Here is an 18125-nt window from a genome sequence, read left to right as displayed (position 1 = left end):
GTCATTTTTGTGATTAGAATTCACATTTTGTACATGGACTCTAGAGAGTCTCTGTTAGCATAGGGATAGATAGGTTTCAAATTACACTCTATGTAATGTTGCTGTATAGGTTGTTTTGAGAATACCATTGTGATATCCCTGATACTCAGTTTGTTGAGTAGCTTAGGAACCTTATTCCTATTACTTATTTGGTTGATTTAGTGATCAAATTTCCCCCTTTTTTGGGACATGTAACCTATAAATATCACTTTAATAATGAGTTGAACTATCTAGACAATCGTCTTTGGAAGTCTTTTTTTGATCAATTAAAGATGGCAGCTTAAAATTTACAAATTAAATATTCAAAAGATACATGCCATCTATTATTGATTAAATAGAGAAAAGAAAAAGTGTGGAGTAGTGATGTTGGGCGTTTATGCATGGTAGCTATGTGTGTTTCTTCAATATGGTTTAAAGTATTCCTATGCTAGTCAATGCTTCATGTGTGGTTATGCATGGAAGCTACATATGTCTCTCCGGGAATCAGTCTTTTGCTCAAAACTTTTTGCTCAGAAATCGTACGCATCCCATCATGTATAGCCAGGTAATGTGCTATGGCATGCCCATGCCTTAGCCCAATGCAATATCCATTGCATTATTTACATGCCTGAACCACCATCAACGATTAAGGGGCAATGTGACATTAAACTACATCCCATAATTTTATCTTGTTCTGACAAGACTTAGTGGACTAACGAAAGGAACTTGAGAGCATAATTGACTTGGCAATCACATCATTTCAAATAGAAAATAACAATACTGCATAGCATAATGGACATGGATAAACATTGAAACTTACATGTCCTTTGCCATCATGGCTTAAGAGCCAACAGTGCAATTTGATTCCCACCCCAACAAATCATGTGCTACCAAGAGGGTAATCTAATTCCCACCAACAAATCACTCACTATGGCACAGCTGCTTGTGACATAAGAAGTTTCATGCTCAAGAGATGTTCACTAAAATAATCACAGTTTTGAAGTCTGAAACACGTATAGGAAATAAGCTTAACTGAAACGAAATCATGGAGCTGAATTTCTAATACTGCAAAGAAAGACTCCTGTTGTCTCAGCATCGTGCATAGAAAGCCTTGCGTTCCGTCAAGCGTTCCGTCAAGAAACAATTACCTCCTCCCTTAGAGAGAGAGAGAGAGAGGTATTAACGTCGGTGACCAAAGGCCACCCAACACAGGTACTCTTTTACTGTGTGCTTATAGAACAATGTAAGGGTCATACTTTACTTCCATTTCTACATGGGTTCAGCTTCAAAGTTCAAAAAGTGGAGGAGTTCGCTACAAAATTTCTACACTTGAAAAATTTGGCTACCCCAAAGTTACAACTCTCAAACCACACCATCATTACCTTTTACCTTTTTGTGGTGATAAGGACTTTGTTGGACTCCCAACTTCTTTGAAAGCAGCAGGGCATTGAGTATTGAGGAGACACTCACCGCAACGGGGTCGTAATGGTGTACATATTGTCTGCCCAAATCCGACCTGCACAAGCAGTTGTCATCTCTCTCTCTCTCTCTCTCTCTCTCTCTCTCTCAGACACACACACACACACACACACACTAACTACTTTTTTTTGACCCAGTATGAGGATGTACAGGTCCAACGAGCAGTTGTCCCCATTTGGCATACCCTCCTAGCCGCCTCACAGCAGCAGGCTGTATCCCGACATCAACAAGCCAGGCTTACTGATGTGGGCCAGAGGACAACAGAGAACAGATTTCAGATATCCTTTGGGCACTAATTGGGACCCTATCCAGTCTCATCCACAGCTCAAGTCTCCCACATCCAATCCTGCACTGTCATCAGTTGCCTCTCGTCATCAGACTACTCCCTAGAAGTCTTTGGCACATTGTCACGAGTGAGATTACAGAGCAGATCAGTGGTTGACAAATGCAGATTCCAGACGTGTTTCAAGAACACCACAGCCCCCCAGGGATTTTGGCCATCCAGTATCTATGTATCGTTTTCCATTTGATTACATTTACACTATCATTTTATGCGGGTGTATTGGACACCAATTCCCTTACATGGGGTGTCCGACATGTAGTCAAACTTTGGCCTATTTGGTCTTTTGCAACATTAATAAATCTCTCTCTCTCTCTCTCTCTCTCTCTCCGTGCCCAGAGAGCACCGGGGACCATTACACAGAGACAAGTGAGCTGACAGATGAGGACCCTCACACACCGTAGGAGGCGTGCATATGAGGAGGCACAGTACTGGGATATATACCACCTACTCATGAGCAGAGATGCAGCCACTGCATGGCGCAGGATGAGAGAGCCTCGCCCTCGTACCCCGATTGAGGACCCACACACATGGCACACATATCCAAAGAGCCTCTACCATATCCCTCAGCAGCCGCCCATACCACAGCCACATAAGTCCCGCCTTACCATCGTGCCTCTCCACAAAGCAGGAGACATGCTAGACCCCAACAACTACAAGACTATCATGATTGGTCATACATTGGCCAAACTTTATGGCATAGTGCTCGAGGCAGAGTTGAGCTCATATGCAGAGAAGGAGGGACTGCGAGCACCAGGGCAGGCTGGATTCTAACGAGCTTTCTCCACTATTGACCATATATTCACTCTGAGATGTCTGATTGACCAGGCTAGGGCGCGGGAGAAGAGATTATACTGCTGCTTTGTGGATTTCCGCAAAGCATTTGACACGGTGCCACGAGAGAGACTCTTCCAGCGCCTACAGTCATTGGGGATCCCATCAGAGACGGTTTGGGGCATCTATGCTTTTATATGAGCAGGTCCTCGGGCGCATACGATGCCCCGGGGGGCTATCTGATGTTATTGCTAGCACCATAGGTGTGAAGCAAGGATGCCCACTCTCTCCTACACTATTTGGGCTATACATCGATGAGGTGGCTGACTTCATTGGTCACGGTGGTGGGAATGGGGCAGACATCTCAAGTACTTCAGTCCACATTATGCTATATGCGGATGATATTATTCTGGTCTCTGAGTCGCGGATGGGACTACAGTACCATCTCCATGCACTCGATGACTTCTGCACACAGAGGGGGCTTACAGTGAACCTTGGGAAAACCAAGGCCATGATTTTCCACACCTCAGGGCCGGTTCGACGACAGGCCATCTTCACACTAGCAGGAGGACAGGTAGAGGTGGTAGACTCATATGTGTACCTGGGGATGGTGTGATGGATGGAGCACTACTGCTAGAGGCTCAATATGCAACCTATATGCATAGGGTATACAAGAATGCAATGCAAATCTGTCTAGCTCCAACTAGTACCATAATGGGGGTGTAATATGTGATACATAGGCGATGGTGAGGAAAAAATACCTTGAAGCATGATCTCCGGGTGTGTGTAAGTGAGCTAGCCGCTCCTGGATATGGTGCTGATGTCGAGCCCGTATCTCTGTGATCTCCCTCTGATGTAGTCTGGGAGTCTGGTAGCCTGGTGCTCTCAGTCTCTGTCTGGCTCGGAGGTCCACAGCGCGCTGAAGTGTAACCCCCTCCTGTGTCAAGGTAGGCACTGGGATAGATCTCTGGAAGAAATCAGTGAGCTGGAGCTGTCGCCCACCTCTCCCTGTGGTATGAGTCCGTATCAGTGTCTCCGTGGCGCGTCTCTCTAACAAGAACTGGCCAAATCTACGCTGGTCTGCGGACTCCATCATCTGGCGGAGTGAGGGATGTCCATTGAAGATGGTGGTGTATCTCTCTCTAATGACACTATTTGCTCTGCATCTGCATACATAATGTTCCTCACTCTCAACCTCCTCCTGGCATAGTCTGCATATCCTCTCTGCTCTTCTGTGGATCCGTGTTGCCTTACCTGCCGCAATCTCAAGCTGGTGTGATGACACTCTGAGCTGGCCAATTGCCACTCGGGCACTGCACTCGGGCACTGTGAGGCATGTACACATCCATGATACTTAAAGTAGAGGACCTTATTTACTTTACCTAGACTTATCGAACATATTTGTTATGTTCAAGTACGATAAGAGAATCTTTCCAAGGATAGGATACAACCTACATTAAAAAATGAGAACTTTTTAGAAACAAAGACACAGTCTTAACTAGGGTTACCATTACTTAATAACAATTAGATTTATCTTCATTATTAATCATTGTGTCATTGGTGTGCTTTGATCCTTACAACTTGTCTTTTGTTCGATTTCCTTCATCAATTTGCAAACTTTGGGTGGAATTTGAATGATTTGTCTCACTTTAGAGTCTATGTGATAGTTCCTTCATTCACTCAACAATTTATCCACCATTAGGATCCAATTTTACTTTCATAAAGGGAGGTGTCGACATGAGCCCTCCATGTGAGTAGCTTGGGTTCTTATCTTCTCTTATCTAGATCTCAAACCTTAAGAATTCTCCTAGTAATATGAGGGTTCATTAATATATCTATATGTAAATATATATACATGTATATATATATATGTGTGTGTGGAAGAGAAAAGAGGAAGATCAATACACGTTTTACAGAGAATTTCCGCCTACTGCTGCAACAACACAGTATTGCTAGTTCCAGTTCTCAGTTTTGGCCGCTTTTCCCACCCACCCTTGCTCAGGCCCCCAAGGTAGCAACTAGTAGGGGAAAACATGTCTCAACCCCTAGAGGGAGAACAGGATGGTGAGACGACCTTTCACACCCCCATGAAGGCACCAAATGCCTACCGCAGAAGATTGATGGAAGGAATCATGTCCCCTGGCTCACGAAGGATTACGAAGATGGCCCGACAAGACGAGGCCCTTTATGAGGAGCTACAGCTTCACATAAGGACAGAGATGAACACCATGCTACAGGAGCTTGAAAAGGAATGGACTGAGCAGATGCATGCCCAAAGGAAAGTGATATACGAAACGTTGAAGGAAGAGATATATGTCCAATTGAAGGGAGAAATGCAAGCCCAAGTAAGGGTTGAGATGGAATTAGCCCAAGCCTTGATGCACACAGAAATGAAAAAAGAGATGCAGAAATGGAAGGATGACATGCTTCGAGAGATTGGCACAACAGTTGCATCGTATGAAGGAAGACATGTATGGCTGATCGCGAAAAAGACATCACAGAAATGCAAAACACTTTGGAATCATGCAAGGCAAAAGTGGTTGCAGGTGAGAAGGAAATGCATTCATGGGCTGAAATTGCCAGTGCCACAAAGAAACAAATTGAGGAAGTCAACCCATGGATTGAAGTACTAAAAAAACAGAAGGATACACCAGTCAATAAAGTAGAGGTGATGAATGCTACTGAAACCGGCCTCTGGTAGAAACCAAAGTGCGGTGGACTAGCAGTCACGCTTCCACTTGTAGTCTAGATATGAAAACAAAATAGATTGGAGCTAGAGTAACCCAAATCTGAAAATAGAACGACACCTGTTGGCCCCAAAGCTTGGCGCCCCTTGCGGTATTTCTTTATTCAATTCCAAAAATATGAAAGGCTGAGTACAACAAAACCAGCCAAGAGAATACACCTGTATGGCCAATCTGGCAGCCCACAATACCTCTTAGCACAGAGGATTCACACACACAGATCTGTGTCTCAAAGCAACACTCTGTGCTTCCCTCTGATCAGCCAAGACTATTCAGCAGGACAACCTTGAACATACATCTGGCATATCTCATGCACATGATTCCACATCTCAGCACAAGCATACATTCACTATCCAATCTCTCTGTTTCCACCCTTTTCAATCTGCCATACCCCTCCTCTCACAAGGGGCCAGATAGCACAAATCTGCAACAACAGACATAAGCCAATGGAAAGAGAGATAGATGAACAAATTCAGAGCTTACCAAAATCAGCTCGTGGATCTGCACCGGAAGAAGTGATTGTACCAATCTGTACTTGCACACTTGTTTCAACAACTTTGCTTCACACGTGTGGGTGTACTTGTCTGTACCTTCCTCTCTGCATCCACTTCAGTACTGTACTTGACTGTACAGACCTTAAAATCTGCACTGTACCAGTCCGTACAGCCTCTGCACACCTGTATGAATCTGTTCGTACAGAACTGTACGGACAGTTCTGCTGTCGCCTGAGTGTACTGGTGCGCTTGCTCCTGCTATACCCGACTGTACCTGATGGTACAGTTCTGTACATGCAGTACAGCCACCTGTCAGCAGCAGTCGTACAGGTAACTGTACCTGCTGTCCGTACAGTTGTACAAGCAGTACAACCTCAGCAGCACCCTCAGCGCCGCCTGTACCTGCTCAAACCCTTGTCTACGCCGCCTGTACCAGCAAAGCATGCAGCAGAGAAGACAGCCGCCTGTCCTGCAGCAGTCGTAGACTTGTACACGTGGACTGTACGGGCAGGTCTGCACAGTAAACAGCAACAAAATCCCAAAAACAAAAACACCAGCTTCCCCCGTTTTCTTCTCCTCTTCTCCACGATTGAGATTGCACGCATATCTCCCAAAAGCAAGAGAGAGAGTGAAGAGAGAGAGGCATGCACTCCAAAAGTGGAGTTGTCCCCTCTCCAAACTTGTCCTAGGGCCCCAACTTTAATAATAATTAAAGTTCCCTAGGGGCCACTAAGGCCTAGGGGCAACCACACATATAACATTAAAATATTAATGTTCTAGTTCCCCCCTTCACACCTAGGGATGTCCACACATCATTATCTCTGTCCGGGCACCCCACATGTGAATCATTTAATATTTTGACTCAGCAACCACCATGCCCACACTTGTGTTGTTCCATTTTCACAGGGCCATAACATACCCCCCTCTTGAAAAATGGCAAGCGTCCTCGATTGCATTCAGGTGATACAGCAAAATATCCAAAGTGAAATATACAATATAGCAAGATCAGCGTCCCAATCTCTCTAAGCCATGCACATGTATCAACATTCACTGCAAACCAATGGCGTAGTAGTAGTCCAAGTTGTATACCACTGTGAACCATACACAACCACAACATCCCATGTGACTAGTACACATATATCATAGAAGTCCCATAAACAGATGTACTGTCAGCCATTAGTACCTTCGGGTGAAATAAAAACTGCACCAAGCGACCTCTAGATGTCATCTGAGCCTGTCTATATCAAGGGAGTGGAGGTGCTACCCCCCTCTTGAGCATCACGTAATGCTCCAGACCCATGCTCTGCTGAACTTGAATGAGCCACAACAAGAGTCGGCTCTAAAGGCATCGAGATAAAGCTGCAAAACCTGAGGTGAATCTGTTAAGTCACCTTCCTCCATCCACTTCGCATATAGTTCTTGAACTTCACAAGATAGCGATGGGAAACTTTACCTCGTACCTTTCTTTCCTTATGTGCTAGTATCTGCTCTGGAATAAGAACCTCATCAAGTTCCTCAACTTCCGGCTGAGCCTCATCTGATACATCCTCAGGCACATCCCCACGGAAAGGTCTAAGGAGACTCATGTGAAAAGCATTGTGAATCCTCCAGTGATTTGGTAGCTTCAAACGATAGGCTACCTCACCAATCTTTTCCAATACCTGAAAAGGCCCATAATAACGCATGCTCAACTTAGGAAATAAGTGCTCTTTACCCTTCATCTTCTTGAGTCTAGCCTTTTCAAAGCGCAAAAGAACCCAATCACCCAATGCAAACTCTAAAGCACGTCTGTGACGGGCGGTCTGCGGCTTTCTTTTGCTTCTGCTGAGTTTTCTGGAGTGCCAACTTAACTCTTCGATAAGCTTCATCCATGTTTTCCACATACTGATCAGCCTCAAAGATCTTATCCTTTGTATGCAAAATGGGTGGTACCTTCTTCCCTCCTTCCACAATCTCAAAAGGCGCCTTGCCTGTCGAGGTATGTACAGTGTTGTTATATGCAAACTCCACCAAAGGAAGATACTTTTCCCATTGTTGCTTGTGCTCTGACACATAACACTTAAGAAGATCCAACACTGTAGAGTTAGCCTCTTCTGACTGACCATCTGTTTGTGGATGAAATGACGATGAAAACTTGAGAGTTGTACCCATGTTGTCAAACAACTCTCTCCAGAAGAAACTCGTCATCCATGGATCACGGTCACTAATGATAGATGTAGGCAAGCCATGATACTTGAAGATGTTCGCCATGAACAACTTCACCATATGATCCACTTTGATCGTCTTACGTACGGGAATGAAATGAGCCTGCTTATTGAACCTGCATATGATAGTCCAAATGCCATCATTGCCCGTTTGTGTCCGTGGAAGATCAAATATAAAATCCATGGCAATGCTCTCCCAAGGTCTATCTGGAATAGGTAAAGGCTGTAGTAACCCTGGTGTCTTTTGACGGTCAAACTTTACCTTTTGACATACGATGCATTGCCTCACAAAGGCGTCAACATCTCTTCTCAAGGTTGGCCAATAAAAGAAAGTCTTCACTGCTTTTACTGTGGCGTCAATACCTCTATGACCTCCATACGGTGGAGCATGACTTTCAATCATAACCTTGAGTCGCAATGGCCTGGTAACACACAGTCTGCCATGCATCAATAAAAATCCATCCCTGAGAGTATAGTGATCATGCCGCTGACCCTCAGACATCTGATCATACAACTTTTCAAAATCCTCATCATGGGCATTCTTTCATTTCATCAAGCTCATGATGATAAGCAAGTGAAACTGCAGAGACCTGTGGCTTGCGTGACAAAGCATCTGCCACTACATTCTTTTTGCCTTCCACATGCACAATCTGGAAGTGAAACATAGACAAAAAGTTTGCCCAACGCATATACTTCTCTGAAAGCTTAGTCTGCGTGAGAAAATAACGCAAGGTCTGATGATCTGTCTACACAGTGAAATCAGCCCCAAGCAAGTAGTGTTTCCATGTAGAAAGAGCGTGAATATCAGCCAACATCTCTTTCTCATAAACCTGTAAATGCTTCTCGGCATCTTGCAATATTCTACTCTCATAGGCTATCACATGTCCCTCTTGCATGAGAACTGCCCCAATGCTACTTCCGCATGCATCACACTGGACAACAAAAGCCTTTCGGAGGTCCGGTAACACCAATACTGGATCCGAAGTAAGCTTTTCTTTGAGCTTTTTGAATGCTGTAATTTCCCGATCAGCCCATCTAAACGGAGTTGCCTTCTTTGTCAAGGCATGAAGAGGCGAAGCAATTTCAGCAAAGTACCGTATGTATTGCCTGTAATAGGAGCACAATCCTAGAAAACTGCGTACATCATGCACGGTCCTCAAATCTGGCCAATTAAGAATTGCTTCCACCTTTGCTGGATCCATACGGACTCCATGCTCAGACACAATATGCCCCAAGAAATGTATCTCTGGCAATAAGAAATCACTCTTCTTGCCATTAACAACCAACCTATGGTTTCTGAGTTCTGCAAACACAATGGCCAAATGCCTTCTATGCTCTTTCTCAGTTTGTGAATGCACAATCATATCATCAAAGAATGTGCCCACAAACGCTCTATGAGGCCTGAAAATCCTGTCCATCATTCTGATAAATGTGGTAGGTGCATTTGTCAAACCAAAGGACATAACCAAGAACTCATACAACCCAAACGTGGTTCGGAATGCTGTCTTATGCACATCCTCGGGTCTAATTCGTATCTGATGATACCCGCTTTTCAAGTCAATACGACTAAAGACTGTGGAGCCCTGTAAGCGGTCCAAAATGTCATCGATCCTCGGTATGGGGAATCGATTCTTGATGGTGTTCTTGTTCAGTGCCCTGTAATCAATACACATGCACCAAGAACCATCCTTCTTTTGCACTAAGAGTACAGGTGAGCAAAAGGGTGATGAGCTAGGCTGTATCAACCCTTTATTCAAAAGCTCCTGCACCTGACTCATAATCTCTTCCTGTTGGGCTGCACTAACACGGTATGGCGGTCTATTTGGTGGAGTACTACCAGGAATTAGATCAATGGCATGATCTTCTGGCCTCTCAGGAGGAAGTTCTCCTGGTAATGACTCGAAAAAACAATCTTGGAACCCACATAGGAAATCAGTCCTGTCCTTATCTAACATAGACAAATTAGACTTAGACTCATCATCTTGTGCATCCTTTACATAAATCAAGTACGTGGAAAGATGCTTTTTCATTACTGATGAAATTGCCGAAGCGGATACAACAAACATGTTCTTTCCCTCTATGAGTCAGAGTGATTCTATTGTATGTATCCACCACCGCATGTACTCTGTGGCACCATGGCATACCCAACAAAACATCACAGCCATCAAGTGGCATGATAAGGAACTCTTCGCTGTCCACATAACCCTGCAAATGAAGCCGGAGCTTCCCAATGATAGGAGTAACGGGTTCTGCATACCCTGGACAAGCCATGTCAGCCTCATGTAACGGCCCCATCTCCTCTGCATGAATCACCAATCGGCCAGCCAAATCTCGTGAAATGAAGTTGGCTCTAGCGCCTGTGTCAAAGAACATCAAGGCATTCTGATCTCTCACTTTGCCCCATGCCCTGCACAACTTTGTTTCTTCACCACCTGGCTGTTCCCCAACAAGATCAGGAACTAACCCTGTAGAAGGTTTTGGTTTCTTTGACTTGGGCTCTCCTTTATTGTCAGAGTCCTTTTGGGACTTTCTTTTGGGACAATTAAATGACATATGCCCCTCTTCAGTATAATAAAAACATTTCTGAGCATCTCTCAAAGCCTGTCTTTCCTCAGAAGTTCTCTTGGGCATTGGCAACTTCTTATACCGCGTCTCTGAAGACCCTTTAGCATCACACGAAGCATGCCCAGATTTTTCAGCTTTCTTGCTCGAGTTCTTACTTCCTTTAAACCCAGATGATCCTCCAGTGAGTAACGCATTAGCTGTCATAGCATTCTCTATCATCTGTGACATGTTCATTACTCGAGTCTTGATACAATAGCCACGCACCTCTTTGGGCAGCCCACAACAATACTTCTCTACCTACTTAGACAATGGCACTGCGCGGTAAGAAGTCACTGGGAGTAAAGCTTCACGAAACTTCTTGTTATAATCTTCCAAATTTTCACATTTTGAAGCATCCAACTTGTGCCATGCGGTCATAACATCCACCTCAAATGTAGATGTGAGCCATATGGAAGAGAAGACCTGTTTAAATTGTACCCAAGTAGTGGGTGCTTGGCAGCTTTCCTCACCTTAGAGGACTCTGTGTAATTCCCACCAGAAAAATCAGCATCAAACTGCTGTAAAAAGGTAAGTGCTTTCAATTTATCTTTGGCTCCACTGAATGTATCAAACTTCACTGCAGTTCCCCCTTCCTTATAATCTTTCGCCTTACCCATAGGCGTTAGATTATCATATGGAAGTGGCTTCGCAAGATTGCTGCCCCCAACATTCATGCCCATCCCACACCTGGCATGCCATACATTCCAGCCATGTTTCCAAACATTTCCCATTCCCACACCTGGCATGCCATACATTCCAGCCATGTTTCCAAACATTCTGTTATGCATACCTGGTTGCATGCCACCATACATATTTGCTTGCATTCTAGGTTGCATGCCCCCAAACATATTTCCTTGCATACCGGACTGCATACCACCATACATATTCCCCTATATACCAGGCTGAAAATTTGCTCCAGAAGGCCCTGGCATACCCATGCCTCCCTGAGGGTATCCCCCAGTCATGGATTGGAACACACAGCCACCACCAAAATAACTTGGATGCATATTCTGCTGAGGAATGGATGGCTGTCCAAAGAAGGAACTCTGAGAGTTTGCACCATAAACATGTTGCATGTTCGGAAACTGTCCAAAAGATGGATCCTGTGGGATGGCACCACTATGACCCTGAGGAAGGTACTTAGATCGCACCTTCTTCTTCTTCTTTTCGGGCTCTGTACGGGATCTCATAAATTCAGCAAACTTCTCACTTTGTGTGAGCTGCATAAACACATCCATAACACCAGCCAAACGATCTTTAAACCGAGCATCATCATCCTCTTTACCAAGTACATCTTCTAGCTGTGTTACATCCTCATATTGCTCAACATCTGCAGCCTGTTCTCCTCCAAGAATATCCTCAGATACATCTCTCTAAGGAGAGGTGTCTTGCTCTTCCTCTTCATGATAGAAGTACTCATCTTCTGTATCAGACATGTTGCTGAATTTTTTAGCGATGACTTTCCTCGAGTCAACCACGAGCTCACCCCCTTTAGAAAGTTGATGATTGGTCCCAGCAACGGAACCTTGAAACCGGCCTCTGGTAGAAACCAAAGTGCGGTGGACTAGCAGTCACCCTTCCACTTGTAGTCTAGATATGAAAACAAAATAGTTTGGAGCTAGAGTACCCCAAATTTGAAAATAGAACGACACCTGTTGGCCCCAAAGCTTGGCGCCCCTTGCGGTATTTCTTTATTCAATTCCAAAAATATGAAAGGCTGCGTACAACAAAACCAGCCAAGAGAATACACCTATATGGCCAATCTGGCAGCCCACAATACCTCTTAGCACAGAGGATTCACACACAGATCTGTGTCTCAAAGCAACACTCTGTGCTTCCCTCTGATCAGCCAAGACTATTCAGCAGGACAACCTTGAACATACATCTGGCATACATTCACTGTCCAATCTCTCTGTTTCCACCCTTTTCAATCTGCCATACCCCTCCTCTCACAAGGGGCCAGATAGCACAAATTTGCAACAGACATAAGCCAATGGAAAGAGAGATAGATGAACAAATTCAGAGCTTACCAAAATCAGCTCGTGGATCTGCACCGGAAGAAGTGATTGTACCAATCTGTACTTGCACACTTGTTTCAACAACTTTGCTTCACACGTGTGGGTGTACCTGTCTGTACCTTCCTCTCTGCATCCACTTCAGTACTGTACTTGACTGTACAGACCTTAAAATCTGCACTGTACCAGTCCGTACAGCCTCTGCACACCTGTCTGAATCTGTCCGTACAGAACTGTACGGACAGTTCTGCTGTCGCCTGAGTGTACTGGTGTGCCTGCTCCTGCTGTACCCGACTGTACCTGATGGTACAGTTCTGTACCTGCAGTACAGCCACCTGTCAGCAGTCGTTCAGGTAACTGTACCTGTGATCCGTACAGTTGTACAAGCAGTACCACCTCAGCAGCACCCACAGCGCCGCCTGTACCTGCTCAAACCCCTGTCTACGCCGCCTGTACCAGCAAAGCATGCAACAGAGAAGACAGCCGCCTGTCCTGTAGCAGTCGTAGACTTGTACACGTGGACTGTACGGACAGGTCTGCACAGTAAACAGCAGAAAAATCCCAAAAACAAAAACAGTCGACCAGCTTCCCCCGTTTTCTTCTCCTCTTCTCCACGATTGAGATTGCACACATGTCTCCCAAAAGCAAGAGAGAGAGTCAAGAGAGAGAGGCATGCACTCCAAAAGTGGAGTTGCCCCCTCTCCAAACTTGTCCTAGGGCCCCAACTTTAATAATAATTAAAGTTCCCTAGGGGCCACTAAGGCCTAGGGGCAACCACACATATAACATTAAAATATTAATGTTCTAGTTCCCCCCTTCACACCTAGGGATGTCCACACATCATTATCTCTGTCCGGGCACCCCACATGTGAATCATTTAATATTTTGACTCAGCAACCACCACGCCCACACTTGTGCTGTTCCATTTTCACAGGGCCATAACAGCTACATTGGAAGAGGAAGCCAAGAGACGGGCACGTGCCTTACATGTACGTGTAGTTGGGTGGGAAGATAAGGGAAATCCCCAAGAGGATGCAAAAGCTCTTGCAACAAAAATTGGAGCCACTAATGTACCCATTACCGGAGCATGGCCAGTAGGCAGAGATGAAACCAGGGCGAAGATATTGATCATCAGGTTTGGTGACTTGGAGAAGAAGAAGGCCTTCCTCTCCAAAAGGATGGCCCTTAAGGGGGAAAAGATTTATTTGGATGAGGACCTTACACCGGCACAAATAGCACACTGGAAGAAACACATGCCGCGTGTGCTTGAGGCAAGGAAAGAGGAGAAATGGGCGGTATGCACAGATGGCCGAGTCATCATTACGGAGAGGAGGCCCGCTTGACGGTGCGCGGTCCATGGGACCTTGCGATTTACGGTGTGGAATTGCAACGGGGCTCTTAGAACAGATGCAGGATACTTTGAGGATACTTTCAGACACAGTGATATTGCTATGTATACGGAGATCCATCAGTGCACAAACAAGAGGCTTCCTGACGTCCAGGGTTATAGATGGGAATCAGTTTTCTGCCCTCAGCCACGCACAGTGGGAGGTACCAGAGGATCTGGAGGAGTGGCAATACTTTACAGGGAGGAGCTTCGTGAAAAATACATGTGGTACATAGAGATGCAGATGCGAGGTACATGTGGGTCCGAATATGCAGAGAGGGGCTCCGCGAGCTATATATGTGGCGGTATGCTACTTTCCCCCAGCCCACTCCAGGTTTGCACCATCAGGAGAGTCGCCCTATATACCACTATATGATGATATCATGAGGATTGCCAGCATGGGAGACATATTACTATTGGGAGACTTTAATGCACGTACAGACACAGAGCAGACAGAGTTGTATGATACTCAAGAGGCTATGTACTGGGAGATCACGGCAGAGGATGTAGGGTTACAGAGATCAGCACAGGATGAGGGGGAGATTACAGATTATGGCAGGCATTTTCTCACACTCGGGAGTGCACATGGGTTGGTCATATACAATGGCTTATCGAGATGGCAAGGATCAGATGCTCTCACACACTAGAACTCTAAAGGGGGAGCGAGCATAGTGGACTACTTGATGGGATCTCCTTCATTGATACCTGATGTGCGGGGTTTCACGATTTCCAGTAGGCCCATTGGCATAGCAGCCGATCATGCATACCTGAGTTTCACACTAGTAGGTAGATCCCCGAGAGATGGGCCAACCACTCATCTACCTAGGTACCTGAGATATCAGTTTACACGTGAGACAGTTGGGGTTTATCGAGATGCAGTATCTCATGGCTTGTTCGCTTTAGACCCGCATAGCCCTCTGGACGAGATCACGAGAGGATTGGCAGGTGTACTACATGCATCCGCCTCATATGCGTTTCCCTGCACTATTATCCCTTCCACCCACCCCCGCAGCACTGCCCCACAGAACAGTTGGTATGATGATGAGTGTTGTGAGACACGAGCACAGCTACAGCGTGAGATTGCCATTGGGTCTCACACGCATAGACAGGCTAGGATGATCTTTCGGTGCCTTGTGCGGAGGAAGAAACGAGCCTATCTGGCTAAGCTAGAGGAGGAGATCTACCAACTCTTCCTGGGGAAGGACAACAAGAGGGCATGGAAGATCTTTCTGGAGAGACAGCCTGGTACTCCGATTACTGCACCTGAGGCATGGCTATGCTAGAGAGCTATATGATGCACTAGGACAGCTCCCCACCCCCCCTCCATTAGGAGCTAGACCGGCTAGCAGCACCTTTTTTACTATGCGGATGGTGCTAGATGCGATAGACAGGTTACAGAATGGAAAGGCACAAGATCATGATGGGCTAGTTGGAGAGCACTTCTCATATGCACGAGACACTTTGGCTCCGCTCATCGTACATGTGTTTAATCGTGCCATTTGTGAGGGTTTCCCGACAAGCTGGACAGAGCATATCATTGTACCTATCTTTAAGAGTGGGGACCCCATGGTGCCAGGCAACTACAGGACGATCATGATTGGTCATTACTTGGCCAAATTATATGGCTCTATATTGGAGTCGGACTGAGCCGATGTGCAGAGAGGCATGGTCATCGAGCACATGGACAGGTTGGCTTCAGGAGATACCTTGGATCACAAACTGACACTTCGGGCACTTATTGAAGAGGGCAGGGCACATAAGAGAAGGATATACTGCTGCTTTGTGGACTTCCGCAAAGCCTTCGATACCGTACCACGTGCCAGGCTTATGCACAGATTGCATGACATTGAGGTACCTGAGGATATGCAGTGGGGGATATATGCTTTGTATGAGTTTGTGACAGGCAGAGTCCGAGCTCCAGGCGGCGGACTATCTGATAGGGTGACCAGCACGATAGGGGTGAAGCAGGGATGCCCGCTATCGCCCACCCTCTTTGGACTGTACATTGATGCGGTCTCTGATTATGTAGACAGATTGGGAGGCCCAGGGGCATGCCTGGCAGCTTGCTTTGATACAAATTGTTGGAGCAGAGACAAAGATAGTAACACACAAAGATTCAGCAAGTAAGCAGAGATGCATAGAAGCACAACACTTAAAGTAGATTGATGAGAATGAGTGAAGTGTATACAAGTGAAGTGACATGATAAGGTCGCTTACACACTCACTCATAAGACTGTACACATGCTCAGGAAAAAAAATCTCCCAAAGAGAGAAAAAGTGCCCCGGCCCATTATTAGCCTACGTCCACACGTCACTACCATATAAATGACTACAATGACCAGTGACCACAAGTATCCCACTTTCACCATCTCTTGCACATTCTTGCAATTCATCCCTCAATCCTTGATCTCCACTTTCACCCGCATTCATTTTCACCACAACCTTGACCTTGTCTATAAGGACCACCTCAAATCTTGATTTCACATTGCCCATCTCCCCCCTCACATCACAATTCTCTTCCATCATCCATGAATCAACCCAAGCTAGTTTCCCAACACCACTTAATCCACCCCCCTCCCCACCCTTGTGGGCTCACAGTCCCAAAATGGCTGGCATGATGTCAAAACGGGTGGCATGATGTTAGGGACAGTTTTGACTAGATTTCCATACCAATGCATATAAAAACAGTATTGCAAACAATGTGGTTGTCGGTGTAGACTTGCAACTCACACTATCCTCTCAAGTGTCCATGTCCGCTACCATCTGCTCTCTATTGTTCCACCAACACATGGTAGAACAATCTACAAGAGAGCACGTAGGATAAGAGAACACTACACAGGGTATGTGATCTTGGAGGCCGGTTCTTCCCTCCTGCTACTTGCTTCCATATTTAAGCATAAAAGCTTACAAATTGCAAGTAGAGTCGATGATAGGAAGTTTTCGTGATGGAAGCATTTGGAGTGTTGAAATCTTCGATTTGTCGCAATCCTTCGCCACAAAAGTCTTCAAGAGGATAAAGGGAAAGGAAGGCTGAAATTAAGGTTTTCAACAAAAAGACCAGAAATTATAGCAAAAATAAGAGTTGTTTTGCTGAATTTCAGTCTTCATTGGGAGTGTGTGGGAGTGTGTACAGCACTTGGAAACACTCTTGGAAGCTTGGAAAACACCCTAGAAAGCTTGGATATGGAGTTGGGAAAGAGAAAGTGCAGAAAATACAGCCAAAGAGGCTTCACGAAGGAGGCACCTACTTCTAGAGAGAGAGGGAAGAGTGAGATGGTGAGTTGTCTACTCTAGGTGTCAGGTAGGTGAGTTGTGGTGCAAGCTAGAACGGACACATGGCTGGTTGCTCCCTTTGTACAAAGGGGATAAGGTCTGGGCAGTGGGCATTGGGTTTGTCCACCTCAGGACATCAATGTGTGCAAATACAAGGCTGGTCATAATTTGTAAGTGAGTTTTGCTCGTCCAAAACTTAATGAAGTGTGTACACACTCACTTATAAATTAGTGCTAATTCCTAAGGCTAGGTTTATGACCAATAATTACTACTTGTCACATGTCACATAACCATGTCTGCAGACAGTTTCACATGCACGGTTCATGGGCGGGTGTCCCCTTACCTGAAACTACACATTGGTCAAGCAAGCATGAAAACAGCATGCAATTTCAATTGCAAAAGCAAGCACATAAAGATGCTATGCAATGTAGTATTGGTATGAACAATCCTCGTACATGAGACTATACCAAAATAGACGTGCTCCAAGCATGTACATAGAGGCACAAGTCCCAACGGAAAGCCAATTCCACAGTACCACATGAGTGTTATCAATCCCCGGCATATACAACTGCCATGGATGCCAATCCAATGTACATACATGATGAGAAAGCACAGGTGGACCAATTGGGTGGCCAAATGGTAACATCCCCCCCAACACCAATCTCAATTCGAGCTAATTCCGAATTGCATCAATCTTTGCAGGATCCATCCGTACTCCATCTTGGACATAATATGCCCAAGATAATGTATCTCTGACAAGAAGAACTCACTCTTCTTTGCATTTATAAAGAGT

At 45.4% G+C, this 18125-nt stretch overlaps 1 protein-coding gene across 3 annotated transcripts in view; it reads right to left on the bottom strand.

Moving 5' to 3' along the window:
• Positions 1–1036: 1036 nt before the first annotated feature.
• LOC147632086 (endonuclease III homolog 1, chloroplastic-like) overlaps positions 1037–18125 on the bottom strand; it is a 95405-nt gene continuing 78316 nt past the window's right edge. For all 3 annotated transcript variants that reach the window (XM_086808664.1, XM_086808663.1, XM_086808665.1), the window contains one exon: positions 1037–1534. In XM_086808664.1, the coding sequence (XP_086664790.1) occupies positions 1397–1534 (138 nt within the window). In that variant the 3' untranslated portion in view covers positions 1037–1396. The remainder of the gene's footprint in view (positions 1535–18125) is intronic.

The sequence above is a fragment of the Cibotium barometz genome, chromosome 14 (genome assembly GCF_041138505.1).
Source record: "Cibotium barometz isolate CiBa-2024 chromosome 14, ASM4113850v1, whole genome shotgun sequence".
Lineage (NCBI taxonomy): Eukaryota > Viridiplantae > Streptophyta > Polypodiopsida > Cyatheales > Cibotiaceae > Cibotium > Cibotium barometz.
This window is presented reverse-complemented; position numbering and strand designations above follow the sequence as displayed.